The 15604-nt window shown below is 35.0% G+C and overlaps 1 protein-coding gene across 1 annotated transcript; it reads right to left on the bottom strand.

Annotated features, from left to right (window-relative positions):
• Positions 1 to 405: 405 nt before the first annotated feature.
• Positions 406 to 15049, bottom strand: LOC128988789 (guanine nucleotide-binding protein-like 3 homolog). Its single transcript, XM_054410432.1, has 12 exons — positions 14916 to 15049; positions 8466 to 8570; positions 7495 to 7808; positions 6772 to 6907; positions 5807 to 5961; positions 5584 to 5680; positions 4871 to 4958; positions 4381 to 4561; positions 4091 to 4233; positions 3324 to 3567; positions 2249 to 2456; positions 406 to 529 (listed from the first exon to the last, which is right to left on the bottom strand). The coding sequence occupies exons 1-12, from the start codon at positions 14932 to 14934 to the stop codon at positions 480 to 482; spliced, it is 1740 nt and encodes a 579-aa protein (XP_054266407.1). The 5' UTR covers positions 14935 to 15049; the 3' UTR covers positions 406 to 479.
• Positions 15050 to 15604: the final 555 nt, after the last annotated feature.

Genomic DNA, 15604 nt, shown 5'->3' with positions numbered 1-15604 from the left:
TTAACAAGTATGCATAAACATAATGTATTTTGTAGTTCAAGAGCAATTTCCTTTAAATATTAGGTATTATATGAGTAAAGTTTCAATATAAATATGGAACAAAACTTTAAATTCACATAACAATACATAATGCAACAATTAATTGCACTAATTAACGATTCGTGCAATACTCTGCAATAATTACAAATTTAGATTGAGCTTTGTGAATTTGTGATCTTGAAAATGGAAAGGGCATTTAACTCAGGTGAAAATGTTGTCTAAACTTCATCATATCATGTTATACAAATACAAATCCCATTCAATTTTCAGTGATGTCATAATCAAATCTTGCACATTAATTCTTGCAAATCAAGTACACTTAAGATAATATATTTTGCAGGTCAAACAATAATTCAATTCCAACAATTAAAAGTAAAATATTTATTTTAAATATTTTAATGTACAAACAGTTTTAGGATAACTCCTATCCTTCCAAGATCTTACAGTGTAAAATTCTCAAGATTCCCAGCCATTTCAACCATAGCTTTTTCTGTAACAAAATATTTATTTCTTACAAACTTGCAGTATGAGAAAACTTATTTTCTTAATACAACACATTTTAAATAATAGAGTCAAGTGATGGATGATTTTCCTTGGCAAAGATTTATCTGACTTATATAAAAATAGGTCCTTTTTAATGGTTTAAAACTTGACCTAGCTGTCCTTGATCATTGGGCTTTTAATGAATTTATCCTTACTAATGAGACAACTGATCTTAGCCAGTAAAAAGCCGCACAGATTGTCTCACAAAAATACACACTCATCTAGCATTCATATTCTTAAAGCTGAATATATGGACCTCGTTGTCTCCAAAATATTATTGATAATTGATTATCGATAGTCTCTGATAATGGTACTCATGATTAATTTGTAAGTAATTATATTGACATACCTTTCTTTTTTTGCACCAAAAAAAATATTAATTGTAAGAAAATTGTGTTATTAGTTGAGAAGCTTTATATTATAAATTTTATTACAATCCCCAGATTTTAAAAACTTCACTATTCACTATAGACTGAGTGAAAAAATGAGAAAAAGTAATGGCTTCTCTGAACAATTATTAAGTCCTAAAGGCTGAAACTGAGCATTAGTCTTTAAGTTACCTCTATCCACAAATAAGAAATCACACCGCCTCAATTAATTGCTGCGTTTTGTAATTATAAGACTTTTCATTTACCTGATGACACTACCAAATATTGATTTCATAAAACTTTTTATATTTTATTAAATGTGGTGCATAAAAATAGCATTTGGTACACTTATCACGATCCTAGGTCCCAATACTATCTTCATTAAATTTAAAATAGAAGGGCAGTTTTTTAAGTAAGGGTCATTTTTTTTACATATTGCTCTGTAGTATGCCGAAACGAGGCTCCTCGCCGGTTAATGGCATATTTGTGAACAGAATGACACCATTTGCAGCTCTGTACTGATGTGTACCTACTCTTCGCAGTATTTTTAAAATTTTTAAATGTTAGAAACTCTCGCCGCGTGTGAGATAAGGTGAGAGTTACGTTGTTTGACTACCAGAAACATATCCAATTCCGAGCCAACATTCATTGCTAGATGGCTGAAGGTTATGGCCCAAATAAAATGAGTGAGGGTAAAGCGCGGGAGTTATAGAGTGTAAAAATGGCCGTGGAAACCTTTTTCCTTTGTGGTCTTCTGTGAGAAGTCTGAATACCTACCAAAACACAATTCCTTCCAAAATAAACATTTTGATAGACATTTTTGAGCTACCTAGCCCATTTCTGCACTTTTCCCTGTATCATTGCATCAGGGTCATAAACTTAAGTCATCCGGCGATGAATGTCAGCATTGGATATGTTTCTTGTGGTCAAAAATGTATCACTGATCTTATGTCTCATGCAGCAGGAGATTCAATAACTTAAAATATTTTTAAATGCATAGCGAAGACATATACATCAGCTACAGAGCTGCAAATCGTGTCATTTGGGCAATATGCAAAAAAAGCCCTTACTTAAAGATTTGCACTCGTATCTAGAGTCAAAGAAATAAATTGGGCAATGCATACAAGAGACAAGAAGTATTATGGAAGACAGTTTATCAACAGAGAAACAAAAACAAGAAATGGATACTCTACAGGTACCTGCTTCTCAAAAAGACTTGGAGCCCTAAACACTACTTTGTAATCATCATATACTGTTTACTTTCAATTTAAAAGGGTTATCTTAAAAAAAGGTCTCACCTGTTCGACTAGCATTTTTCCTTTTTTTCTTCGCTATCAATTTTACAAACTTTTTAGCTTTACGCTCATTTCCTGGAAGAAGTAACTGTTTGTCAATCAATTCCTCTTCTGTCTTCTGTTTTTTAGCAGCTTTGTTGGCTTTTTGAACTTTGATTTTCTGTTTCTTTGAATACTCTTTTACTTCATCCACGACAACATTATCTGCTAACTAGAAAAAAAGTTCAAAATTCATAAACTTAAACACTGTACAAAACATATTTGAAATAAATATTATGTTTCCTTAATTTTATAGAACACAAAAATGTGATACATTTAAAATTTGTTTTAAATTAGAACAAACAATGTTAGCCTTTGCAACATTAACGCAATCCTGTATTGCGGGCACTGCAGAGACTTTCTGAAGGTGTTTTTAACTGTTTACATCTAAAAATTTGGTAAAATAAGTTTATCTGGTAATTTGTTTATTCGTTAATACCCCCCGTGTGTCTATACCGGATATAATAGGTTTTACTGTATTATGATATAATTACAAGCTACTACAATGTTCTTTTGTCTCTTATAGACTGTTTTTTGTTGTGATACAGTAGTTTTTGTTGTGTGGTGTGCATGTTACAGTTTTCATTATTTTAAGATGTCTTATTTTATTTTATTTTTCTTATTCCTGTAAGTTTTTTCTAATTCTGTACACTCTTTTTGTATAGACCTTTGTAATAAATAATTAGTTGTTATTGTATTTTAGTTGTTGTTTCAATAGTGTTTTATTGTTATTTATTAATTATTACCCATTGTGAAACTGCGCAAAAGAGTGATTCCTGATAGTAATGAGATCTCATAGTCTCGTATTGATTTCGTCTCAAATCATGATGAGACAAAAGAAACTCCTCTCGATCTCGTCTCAAACTTAAAATCCAGTCTCGTCCATTCCTAGTTGACAATTAAAATAATCTTGCTCCGATTCAAGATTGGAGTTTTGATGTTATCATTTTTTTAATAGGTAGGCCTATCTTAATATATAATGAAATTACTAATGTCAATTTTATTTCATACAGGTGGATGTCAAGTGTAGTAGATTTACCATGTCGGAGGATGGAGCCTTGTCCTGTTCCATCTCCTCCACCTCTGCAGCGTCTACCGGCCCTGCGGACGCCACGGGCATCGGCTTGCACTGAGGGAAGCTCTCAGGCAGCTCCTGCAGCATATCAGTCTCCATCTGACAGTATGTCTCTAGGTCAAACTCCTTGGCCATCTGTTGTACAACCTCCGCGCTCACCTGGCAGGCAGAGTCCTCTGGTGGCTCAGTGTAGTACCTGATCTTGCCTCTGTAGACACACGATACATGACAACATACGTTATGTGAATCTTAAAATAATCTCTCATCACTCGAGACGGTAAAAAAAGGTAATTATAGCTATCCATATTATCTAACTGAAGAATGAGCTATTTCACAGAGTCAATTTTTTAATGTATTCCGGATAAAAGGTTTTCTTCTTCAAATTTGTTTCTATTAAATCATACTTATAGATTTTTTAAATGTGAATTAAATGACAAAAACTATTGAGCATAAGGTATAGGCCTATTCTATTATGTTTACAAGCCTACTAAAAGGAAAGCCTTCAAGGTTAAAGTAGACCTCCGGTTTGCCATGTAGGACTCCAAGTGAGAACTTGGTGTTTCGGAGGTGACTGTGTGTTTTTTATGACAAAAATACTGACCAACGTTTCAGATCAGTTGCAGTAATCCTAGACCTCAGTGAACATTTTTGCCAGTCAAACCACTTCTATTGAAGACAAGATTTTAAAAAATTACTGTAATTAATGTTGCAAACTGTCTTATTACACATACCTGTTCCAATCCTCAATAAGGCCCCTTGCTGCTCCATTGATATCCACACGACCTCCTTTTCCAAACTTCCCTTGCCTTTGTGCCTTGAGGGCGAAAAACTCTTCTGGTGTGTTGTATTCTGGCAAGCAGTACAAATCCATCATCTGTAAGAAAAAGTTAATGTAAGTACAATATGACTTGTTAAAATCAACCAAATTGTGTTTTATGACCTTCCCAAACATAAATTCCTTAGGTTGATTAGTTTCAATTTTTTTATATAAAAAAGTGCTGCCAAGGTGTATAGTGCCTACCTGCTCCTTGGTAGAGCGCTGCAAGATAGCTGTAGCAGCTGGCAATGGGTCGATGTTGTGTACTCGGACAGCGTTCTTCAGAGCGTAACTCCCTTCATCCTGGCACTTCCTAGTGGCAAACACAACTCCTGGACTGTCTAGAAGCTTTATCTTAGAGTCCAGTTGAACTTCCTGCATTGTTCTACAACAAACAGTAAGTGAAAGTAAATTGAGATTTAAAGTCACGTTTACCAAACTCAACAGGTGAATGGAAATTTACCCACGATAAGCTTCAATACTATTGGCTAATTCCAGGGAAAGTTGTTTACCTTACCTACATGTGGCATCAGAATTCATTTGATAATAAAAGTCCAACTATCAATAGTAATTTCATCTTACTTTTAACATTCAAACTCAAAGTACAATACCAACATAAACATACTGGTGTATAAAGTGTGTGTCTGGGTTTTAGGTGGTATAATATCAGTCAGTTCACTGGCTTGTCACTTACTTTGTAACACCAGGAGTAGCTCCCACGTTGCAAGCTCTGCTTCTCTTCAGACTGTTTATGACGCTACTTTTTCCAACATTTGGTAGACCTATAAAATTTATTAATGTTATGAGATTCGAAATTTGTTATCTATATTAAAAATTTTGGTATTTCTTTTCTGAGTCGGTTTGGCTCTTCTACCCGGGTGTACATTATCCAATATTTTTGGTATGCACACACAGATTTGCCATCAAGCATCATCATTCATTTATATACTGTAGTACTCTAGCAAAAAACATAATACCAGCTTATTTGAGCTATTGATTACTATGATCAGATGTACCGGGTACTTGGAGCACACAGCTGAATCCCAATTCAACAATAATTATAATTTTAGGACTTATCTGCAATCAATGATACGTAACTAGTAACTACATTTTTAGATTAGTTATTTTATACGTCTTGTTCTTAAAAGACTCCTAGAAATAAAGGTTTCCATTTGAGATGTTGATCGTTTGAATCACTGATCAAATTTGACACTATCATAGGAAAAATCACAGATGAGCAGTTACATTTTTTTAATTGAATTGGGAAAAAAATTATTGTTTGATAGGCCTAATTAAAAAATTATTGTTAGTATACCCCGGCTTGAAAAACATTAAAAATCAATTGACATTACATTAGCTTTTCTTTTATTGATACTTTTAGGACCAAAAATATGATTCATTACTCACCAACAACACCAACCCTGATAGCAGTTTTAATTCCATTATTTCGACAATAGTTGGCTAACAGTGACAGAAGCAGCTCTGCTCCTACACACGCAGACACCTGAAATAAAGGGTTTTAAAACAAAGAAAACTTATTTGGAAAAGCTACTTGGATATCTAATTTAAATGAAATACCTATGATTTATGTTATTTGGAAATTAACTCAGTAAAAACGTTTAATTCATACCTTAAGTTCTCCTCCTGCTTGTCTGTGTTTCCTCTTCATTTTACGTTGGGCAAGTTTTTGTGATTGGATTTGTGTAGAGGCTTTAAAAGGAACTGTAGGAAAACTGCCCCGAAGGACTTTGAGCCATTTTTCAAGGTTTTCCCTTGGAACCAAATCTGTGAAACATATAGGCTCATTAGTTATAAAAAATGCAATCTTTTAATTAAAAAATACATTGCAATCAGGGAATTGTCTTCATAAAAGAAGTTAATTTGTTTACAAACTAAGGCTATGGTCACACTTGGCGACTCGGTTGCCTTGCGGCCTCGTTGCCAAAGAATGAATAACATTAAATAAAATGAAGACGGCTACACCCAAAAAGAAGTGACTACCAGCAAAAGAAAAACAAAAACGTTGGGGAGCATTTGTTAGGTCGCTTGTTATCTTCAGGCACTAGGCGAAAAGTCACTCTTTCATACATCCAGCTTCTGCCCGGTTTAACTGTATATCTGGTTCAGTATTGGTATGAGTGTGTGGTATGGTATAATATAGAAAATCTGCTGTTTAATACAGATATTTTCATCAACGAAGTAGGCTAAGTGTGCATTTAACTTAATGAGAATTAAGAAAACCCAAAAGGTGTATTGGTACCATAGGAATCCTTCAATGTCATTAATCCCTTCTCCCTCCAATTGGCAATACAATGGGACCGGCTACGTTCAAAGCAGTGCTGCTATCTGTGGGTGTTTTAGCGAACTACATTGACTATCGTCATAAAGCAGGACATCACCGCACATTATTTGCTATTTGTCAGACCGATGGGCCGCAGCGAACATGTTAAGAAGTAATGATTAAAATTTACAGAACTAGATTGCACTTACTGTTCATAGCAGGATAATAATTTGATGATGAAGAATTAAGAAGTAAGCATACCATTTTCACAACCTGTTAGCTATTCATATATTTTTTTTTAACACTGTATTTACCTGCTTTGTTTACAACGATGATGAGTCTCTTACGAGTAGGTGACTCCATGACTGCAGCTTCCACTTGTTTACACCGAGTGCCCATCGGGTCCCTGGCATCAACAACTTCTAGCACCACATCAGCTGCTTCTATTACCTGTAACAACGGAAATGTGAAAAACAATTCATGAAAAAACTAAGTTTATAATTAAATACTTGTTTCAATTCTGTATGTAGTAGACATGCTAGCGTAAGAGTTAATGGGATTTGGTGTGGCTGAAAATAAATACATACATCTAGCCTTTGTGTGGAAAATTCCTGCACCTACAGTAATACACATTCAATCAAGAAACACGGAATTTCTTACAACAGTAGTGTAGTCGTAAATTAACCAAGTGCAGAAACACACTACATTGTCGTAGAAAAAATACAAGCCTATAAATAAATAGGTTCTTTAGAAAAAGAGTGGGAACACCCTTTCCTCGTATCCCCGCTCCACTACAACACAGATTTACAAGTAGTAACTTCAACTCCAAAAGTCTCGTTTTAAGTTTTTTAACTGAATATTGTGTCATCAATCATATTATTACCTTCATAATTTATTCAGAGGGGAATTTCTCAGAAGAGCACATACTCATTTAAAAATATTATTATAATTTATTTAAAGCATTGATTAAAAAATAAATTCCAGATAGAAGGTTGGAATCTCTAGAAAAAATGGTTTGGGATCTGCTGGTCTAATACCTTTTTGAATTCCTTGTAGTAGGCTTTGACAGAACCATCAGACTTTTTGTTTGTCCTTGACTCAACCTCTTCTTCCTCCTGGCCATCGTTAAACTTCTCGTGTAGGATTTGGCGAGTACGAGCATTGGACACAAGAGTCTCTAAGTCCATGCCAGTTTGTTTTTCTGCCTTTTTAGCTTCTTGCTCTTTTTGCCATAACTCTCTTTGCTTCAATCGTTCTTCTTCTTTACGTTTCTTATACTCAGCAACCTCTTCAAGGATTTGACTTTTAAACGGGCAAATATTGGGAACAGTTATAATCTTGTTCTTTTTCCCTGCAACGTCGAGAACAAATTTGTAAATTATATTTTTATCTGAAGAAAGATTCTTCTTACAAGAAAGAACGTACAGTACCAATTGGGTTTGTCTGGTACCAAACCAACTGGTTATTGGCTTATTTATATGTGATTTTCAAAGTAAAATAAACGGTACCGGTATCAACAATCTGGCTGCAATTACAAATTACGTTACACTTGTGTATAGCAACAAATAGCTTCATACCATGTAAATATTGCCCATGTGTGTCACATTTTCTTCTATTTTTAAAGAGTCATCTAAGCTGTTTTAATTGTTTTTAAAAGTAACTGCTCTTTCTTTCATTGCTTACTGGTTGTTATCTATTTAGCCTCTATAAAATTACATTGTAAAGAATCATAAGGATTTTTTTTTTTACTTTGATATCATAAAAGACAGAAATGTCTTAAGTACCGGTACCTATCTTAATTTCTGACTGTCAGTTATTTTGTCTGTAACAACAAATGCCAATTTACACTGCCTACCTACTTCAGGAAAACGAGAGCACCATAACTAATAACAAACCTAACCACAACTAACTTAAATTATGACTGAAATGACTGGATAAGCTAGGCCCTAAACGTAGAAAGAAACTAGATAGATGTAGGTTAACTTAGTGGTTATTATTTATTTCTTACCAATAGATTTCTTTTTTGCCTCTTTTCGTATTTTCCTGTTATGTTCTCTTACTTTCTTTATTATTTTGTATCTTCTAGCAGCTGGAACTCTCTTGCTTTGTTTTTCTGAAACAAACAAATCACTATCAACATTAGGCATCATAATACAGTAGAACAAAAGTGAAAGTTATAAAAATCACTTTAAATTTTTTATTAGTAGGCCTATTGGTTGGCTTATATGGTTTGGCTATGTGTTTACAATATTACCATAGAGGTTTTTAATTTTAAATTCATTTCTATTAATTATTAGGCCAAGCCGAATTTATGTACTTTATTATGGTAATGTAGACTATCGAGAGCACGTGGCCAAGTTAGTAGGTGAGTCGGTGGCTCAGTCGGTAGTGTCACAATCTTCGGGCCCTAGGCAGCGATGATGTTTGGATGATGTTTGGTAACTGCCGTTAACATTTTATCAGTACGGTTCACCTTCGAACTGTACCGGCAGTTAGTCTATGTGGACGGGCAAATGCAAGGTTAAAAGAGACCGCCAATCTCTTTTAAAAAAAGTCAGCTGAATGAGTGAGAGTGAGACAAAGAATTGGCTTAGAGCAAGAGAGAGATAGAGTAACGCGGCCGCCGCACGAGGGATCCTATCAATGGCTACGAGAAGCTCATTTCGGCGGAAAAATTTCAGGCAGACTATTCTCCATAAGCATTTTGATTCTTAATAAAGGATTTGTATTCATTGGCATCACTGAATCTTTGTAAACAATACTAAAAACATTGAAAGGCGAAGCTTTAAAGGAAATGACCTTTTTAGTTGCTGCTTGGATGCCGCCGCTACCAACATCAACGCATGGGACAGTCAGGTGGAGGTTGCAAACTCACTTGTGGCTGAGCATGATGCAGTGGTATTGAAGCCGGCAACGGAAAGTATGAGTAATCAGTATGATTTGTTATCTAGTAAATATGTTATCAACACCCCCGCCACAGAAAACCCGCAGACTAAGCAATATTCCGTTTACCTGGCTGGACTTCTACAAAAATAATCCCTAAAAATGGTCAGATTTTTTTCCTATTTAAATAACATTAATTTTAATGAGTAGTCTACCTAGGTTTGCTGCTACAGGGAAGGTATTGAGGTGTGTTTTTATTGAAATGTTGATGGCTTAGTATGAAATAAACAAAATTGCCAAATTTGATTAAAATATACCGGTATCCATAAACAAGAAAAATACAACAATATGCTTGTATAAAACAGCAAACTACAACAGTTTATTTATTCTCCATAAGAATAACGTAGGAATTTTAAATTTAAAGTTTTTTTATTAGGCCTACATATCTCCGTAACCGTTAGGCATACAACAACCCTTCAATATATAAAATTATTTCTTTTTTTAATCTCTACAAAATAGTCTGGAAAAATTGTGAATTTTTTGTCAAAAATGGGAAAAACCAATTTTTACCCCATAAAATCCTCCATAAACCGGGGTTCCCATAGTCCAATCATGCTGGTTCGCAAACTCATTCGAATAAGCATAGGTTCCCACCAAATATCTCAAAATCGGATCATTTTTGATCGTCTTATCGCACTAACGGACACATATATAAATGGTGAGTTTTAAATGAGTCCCCCCCCCTATTTTTTCTACATTTCTTAAGATATAAACTCTGGACCACATCAGATTACTGTAGAGTTGTAAGTAGGTACTTCATTTTGACTGGGTATAAATTTATTTTCGGTCGCCATCTTGGATCCACCATATAGAATACAAAGTTTTTTTTCAAATGTAAAGGACTCATGATAGGACTCATGAAGAGGTCGTGACTCATGATTTTAACTAGAATTTTATGCTGATTACAATGCCACAATTCGTTTTAAAAAATCTTTATCCATTCTAAAGCTATGAGAACTTTTTATAACTTTATGTTTAGCCCATTTTAATATTGTGCATTTAGGTACCAACTAAGACCATAATCTCAAAATAGTGCTAGATAAAGATGAGTAACATCACCAGTCATTGTCGACCTATTTTCACTTGGCTATGACGGATGTATTTTTTTCGGCCACCATCCTAAATCCGCCATTTTGAAATGTGATTATTATTTTATTAAATTATTTTAAATATGAAGGTGGTGTTGTGACCCATCATTTTGAATTGGCCTACTTTTTTGTGCTGAACTCAATGCTGCAATCCGTTTTTAATTTTCATATTTGATTTATGAAATACCTATTGACATTTTAAACAGGCCTAAAATAATTGTAATATTTCATCAAGAATCCAGATCTAGCATTAAAACTGCTAGGACCATTATTCTGATCTACAAGAAAGGGGACCTGAAAATTCTGGCGAAAATTACGACAGCTATCACCATCTTAGCTTACCCAAGTTCTCTTAAGTAATTGAGACCATAATGAAAAAAACAACTTGTGGAATGACTCGAAGCCCACAATCTAAGATACTAAGCAATGCCCAGCACAGTTTTAAGAGCACATGATCCACCACCACAGGCCTTCTTAACCTTGCTGAGATGATAACACAGATGTTTTCGAAAACAGAGAGTCCGTGCATCTTGACCTAACTTATGTGATCTCAGCAAAACATTTGAAATGACCTTGCATGACATTTTAGTGGCCAAACTTAACAAGTAACTTATGGAATCAGTGAGACGGTCCTGAAAACACTGGCTGGATACCTTGAAATACAGAAGCAAATTGTACTGACTACTGAGTAACCTCTTCAAGAGTTGGAGTAACAACTTACTTACGGAGTACCACAAGTATCGGTCCGTGGCCTGTTCATGGTGAATGACTTATGACTAAACGGTCACACATTGCTCTTTGAAGACAATACTAACCTAATCTCTCAACTGGGCGATATCTGTCAGTGCTGAAAACAGAAGCCGAACAACTGCTGGGCCAAGGAATCTATAATATTAAAACGAAAGTGTGTTTTTTTATTTCACGATTCTGAATCAACCACTCGACGGATTTTCATGATTTTTGTGTTGAAAGAAAGATAATTTTGAGAACTAGGGAATGTCGAAGCCATAATTTTAGTTTAGGGTCCCAGTTTTTTAGAAATTAAGTTTTAATTTTTAAAAAGTCTAGCAGCCGACGCTAAGACTCTAAACTAGCTTTTGGCATAAAATAATTTACTTAACATAACAGCTGTAAACATTCAGCTTTTGTGTCACAAATTCAGCATTTGGATAAAAATGTAAAGACATACTTATGGTTGACTTATTTATACTATGTGTAATGCTAATCATTGATACGTTCAATTCTTCTGTAAGAGGATGACAGATTAATTAAATATACATAGTAAAATACTAGGATGTTCAAATTATTTTTTAAAGCAATCTTTGTAATCTTCGATTTGTTTTAGAGCAATATAATTTGTTTTAACTAACAGCTGGTTAAATATAAACTATGGAACTATGAGGTTATTTTATTTACTCTTATTTTGTCATTGATTATAGGAAATAAGTACGGTAAGATTAGTAGATATACCACAGTTTAAACTACAGTTTTAACCAAAATTAATTAAACCACAGCACAAATCGAGGCTCTGTACACGAGTCTTAATACAAAAAGGATAAATGCAAATTATTTTACTATTCCACTTTTCGAGGAAAGGATAGAAAAATAACAATGTTTACATGATTTAATTCTTCATGGTAGCTTTTTGTTTGCAATTAATGTTTGTCTGCTTTAACTTTGTTTGGATTAGGCCCGGAAATATTGATGTCATAAAAAGATCAAGAATAATCAGGAATCACGATTTTAAATTACCACCACAACATCAGCCGAGTTTTATACAAAGATTGAACACAACGTCAACATTGACCTAGAATACTGCAATTAGACAAACCATCCTTTTATGAAATCGCGTATAGTGTGGTTACGTTTGGGGGTGCCTATCAGCGCCCCTAAACGTGAAAATATCACTTTTATTTCAACTATGAATATATTGTAGTTTAAATTAACTAATATGGGAAATTACGATGTACACTTATTCAATGAGGGTGGGTAATTATCAAGGATAGAACTGATAACGGTATGGATAATAAACATTGACAATTACGTCATTAGCTTTACTAGCGTGTTTACTTTTTATATTCCTGCTACATGTGACCAGTTCTTTTTTTCAAATGAATGTTATTTGAACCAAACAGCTGTTTCAAAACAAACTCAAATTGATTTAAAGGATAGGTGTGACGATTAGTTTTGATTTAAAGGATAGGTGTGACGATTAGTTTTGATTTTAGGACACCAAAGTTAAATTATGTGTACTGTGAATTTTATTGGATATTATCGTTTTATTTTAGGTTGTTTCTATTCAGACCCACTGGAAATTGTGTATAGTAGTTGTATTGTGGTGATAATAATTATGGAAGAGGCAGGTATGCTATTGAAGGCGGTATCGTTGACTAGGTCTATACACTTCTCAATTGACTATTACTCTCTCTACTGTAGGCTACTTATAATCAGTGTGCTTCTGTGCGAATCGGCTGCAAATCTTACTTCAACGCTTTTCACATCGTAAAAATTGCAGAATTGCTGTTTTATTGTAAACTTATCGGATTTAAAATTCATATCGTATAGGCCTATGATGGAATAAAAACATATTTGGTCACACAACATTTGTTTACAAGATGATTTTTCACATTAAAACTGCAAGAAACTTTGTCTTTATATGTGTAAACTATCTGATCTGAATTGTACACGGTTTTAACTGACTACTGAATTCCCGTGCGTAGGACGGGCTTACACCTCGTTGTTTATAACAATGAAGCTGAAGAAAAATGAAGACAAGATTCAGTCAGTCCTCGGTTAGCATCCTCAAAACTAGAGAGGAGGTGGACAAACTTGTAAAGCTACTTGGCAAGTGCAGCTGGAATTAGCAGGAAAATAAATTAGCTGATGGGCAAAAACTGAAAGGCACATTTAGACCTATTTATAGCCTACCATATGGTTTTAAACATTGCCTACTGAAGTTGTATTCTTAGCATTGTTAGGGGTTTTAAGGATTCAAACATCCAAGATGTAAACGGTGTCTCTTGCTCCATCTTAAAGAACACAATTGAGTTTAAACTACAGCCTCTGACTCGACTAGTAAACCTTAGTCTTAAGTGTGGGGTTTTTCCTGATTCCCTAAAGGTAGCAAAAACCATACCTATTTTTAAGAGGGGAGACCCATCGCTATTATCAAACTTTCGTCCTATTTACATAAATGGGGCCTTCTCCTGTGTTAGGAGTATCTCACATGGAGTGCCACAGGGCTCGGCCCTCTCCTTTTTAGTGTGGCGGTGAACGACTTGAGGCTCAATGGATCCACCCTCCTTTACGCTGACGACACCACCCTGATATCTAGAAGAAGCGACATTGAGCAACTGCATAGGCCTATTGAAGCTGACCATCTTTTTGAGCTGGCCAAGAACTGGTTTACAGCAAACAGCCTGAAATTAAATGCAGCCAAAACTCAGTTCTTTCTCTGCACACTGAAGCCATTAAACGAAAGGGATGAGGCGGTTAAACAGAAACTTCTAGGGTTCTGGTTGGATTCCAAACTGAGCTGGAGCTCACATATTGATAGGGTACCTATGTGCACGGCTATCAAGGGTTATTTGACTCCTAAGGAAACTTCGGAACATCATCCCGAAGCAATTCTTGATAACTGTGTACCATGCTGTTTCATAGCCATCTTATGTAGGCCTACGGCTTGGTACTTTGGGGTCATTCACCAGCAGCACAGGACATATTATTGCTCCAAAAAAAAGCTTTATAAGAATCATGTCAGCCAACTACAACGAACATTATAGGCCCCTTTATAAAGATCTGGGCATTCTTACAGTCTTCGGTTAATACGTATTGAACATCCTAATACTTTTGAAGGAGAATGTCCAAATTTTTGACCGAAGAGAAGTTCATCACCGCTATGACACGGCCGGCAAGCACTACACCTTGACATGCCGCGAAGTCGTCTCACCCGCACCCTCAAGAGCTATCCCCGCTATGCCATATGCTTTTTAATATCTTGCCGGATAAGGTGCGGGATATGAACATCACCTCTTTCAAAGCGGCAATCAGGAATAGCTTAGCAAATAGGCCACTATACTCGCTGGAGGAGCTGAGTGAAGAGAACCTAAAAGTTACATAAATGCCCTTCTCTAAAAATGGGAAACTCGTTTTATTTACCGCCACAGCCTGATAAAGTTTATATGTATGCCTATGTAAATAGTAGGAGGCCTAGTGCTTATTTTTTAAATGTATATATAATAACGCAGTCTATCCGATATTGTCGGTCAGCGACGCAGCACACAAGTATCAAGTACTATTCAACAGTAGGCCTAGGCCTAAGGTAAATACTTTTTGAGCTCGTCTCCCTCTTTGGTCTTGGTGAAATAGCCTAGCCTATAACACAACATTGTGATAAAGTAATTAAATAAACACAATACTGTACTTACTTAAACAGAGTTTAGCCATGATAGTTTTGTGTTAATTGGACAATGGATTCGTGATTTGATAACACAACACAACTTAATTACAACAACTAACGTTACTACTTCGACTGCCAAGTAAGTAAGTGCTAAGTGCCAATCCAATGTGAAAGAAAAGTTGTTTTATTTATTTGAGGTTATCTTTATTGGATGGGTCGGTCTCGGCTTGGTCAAAACTCAAAACCATGCATGTGGAATGGAATAATGAATAATGGAATGGACTGGAATGGAAACAGTGAAACAGTTGAAGTTGGGTTGACGTTGACAGACTAACTTCATGACAGAGACAGAAGTTACATCATCAAGGCTGTGGTGACAATGAACATGTATGAAAATGTATAGCTATAAAAAGCTCATTGATTTAGTATAGTATAAACATAAATGAATGTTTTGACCATTTAGAGCATAGTTTTTGACGTTAAATATTGTATTTATACTGAATGGTACAATAAATCTCTTGAATCTAAGATGTATTCGTATTATTTAAATATTCATAAAAAGGGATTTTTAGCAGAAGTAATTTTGGATGTTGCTTGCCGTATTTTGCTAGTATTCGTGGTTGCCGCTGTTCTTAACTGATACCATATATTATATTATCAGAGGGCCAGGGCTAGACAGCCATAGTAGGCCTAGGTGGTATAACATTATCTTTAAAT

Source organism: Macrosteles quadrilineatus, unplaced genomic scaffold (assembly GCF_028750875.1).
Source record: "Macrosteles quadrilineatus isolate MER2022 unplaced genomic scaffold, UCM_ALF_1.0 Scaffold_1__1_contigs__length_201487025, whole genome shotgun sequence".
Classification (NCBI taxonomy): domain Eukaryota; kingdom Metazoa; phylum Arthropoda; class Insecta; order Hemiptera; family Cicadellidae; genus Macrosteles; species Macrosteles quadrilineatus.
This window is presented reverse-complemented; position numbering and strand designations above follow the sequence as displayed.

Bases quoted from the DNA above. Each gene is read 5' to 3' on its own strand.
- LOC128988789 (XM_054410432.1), bottom strand. The intron at 4,562-4,870 runs GTAAGTGACAAG...TGTTTGTTGTAG, and splicing joins GCTACTCCTGGTGTTACAAA to AACAATGCAGGAAGTTCAAC. The intron at 4,234-4,380 runs GTAGGCACTATA...TTTTTCTTACAG, and splicing joins AGCGCTCTACCAAGGAGCAG to ATGATGGATTTGTACTGCTT.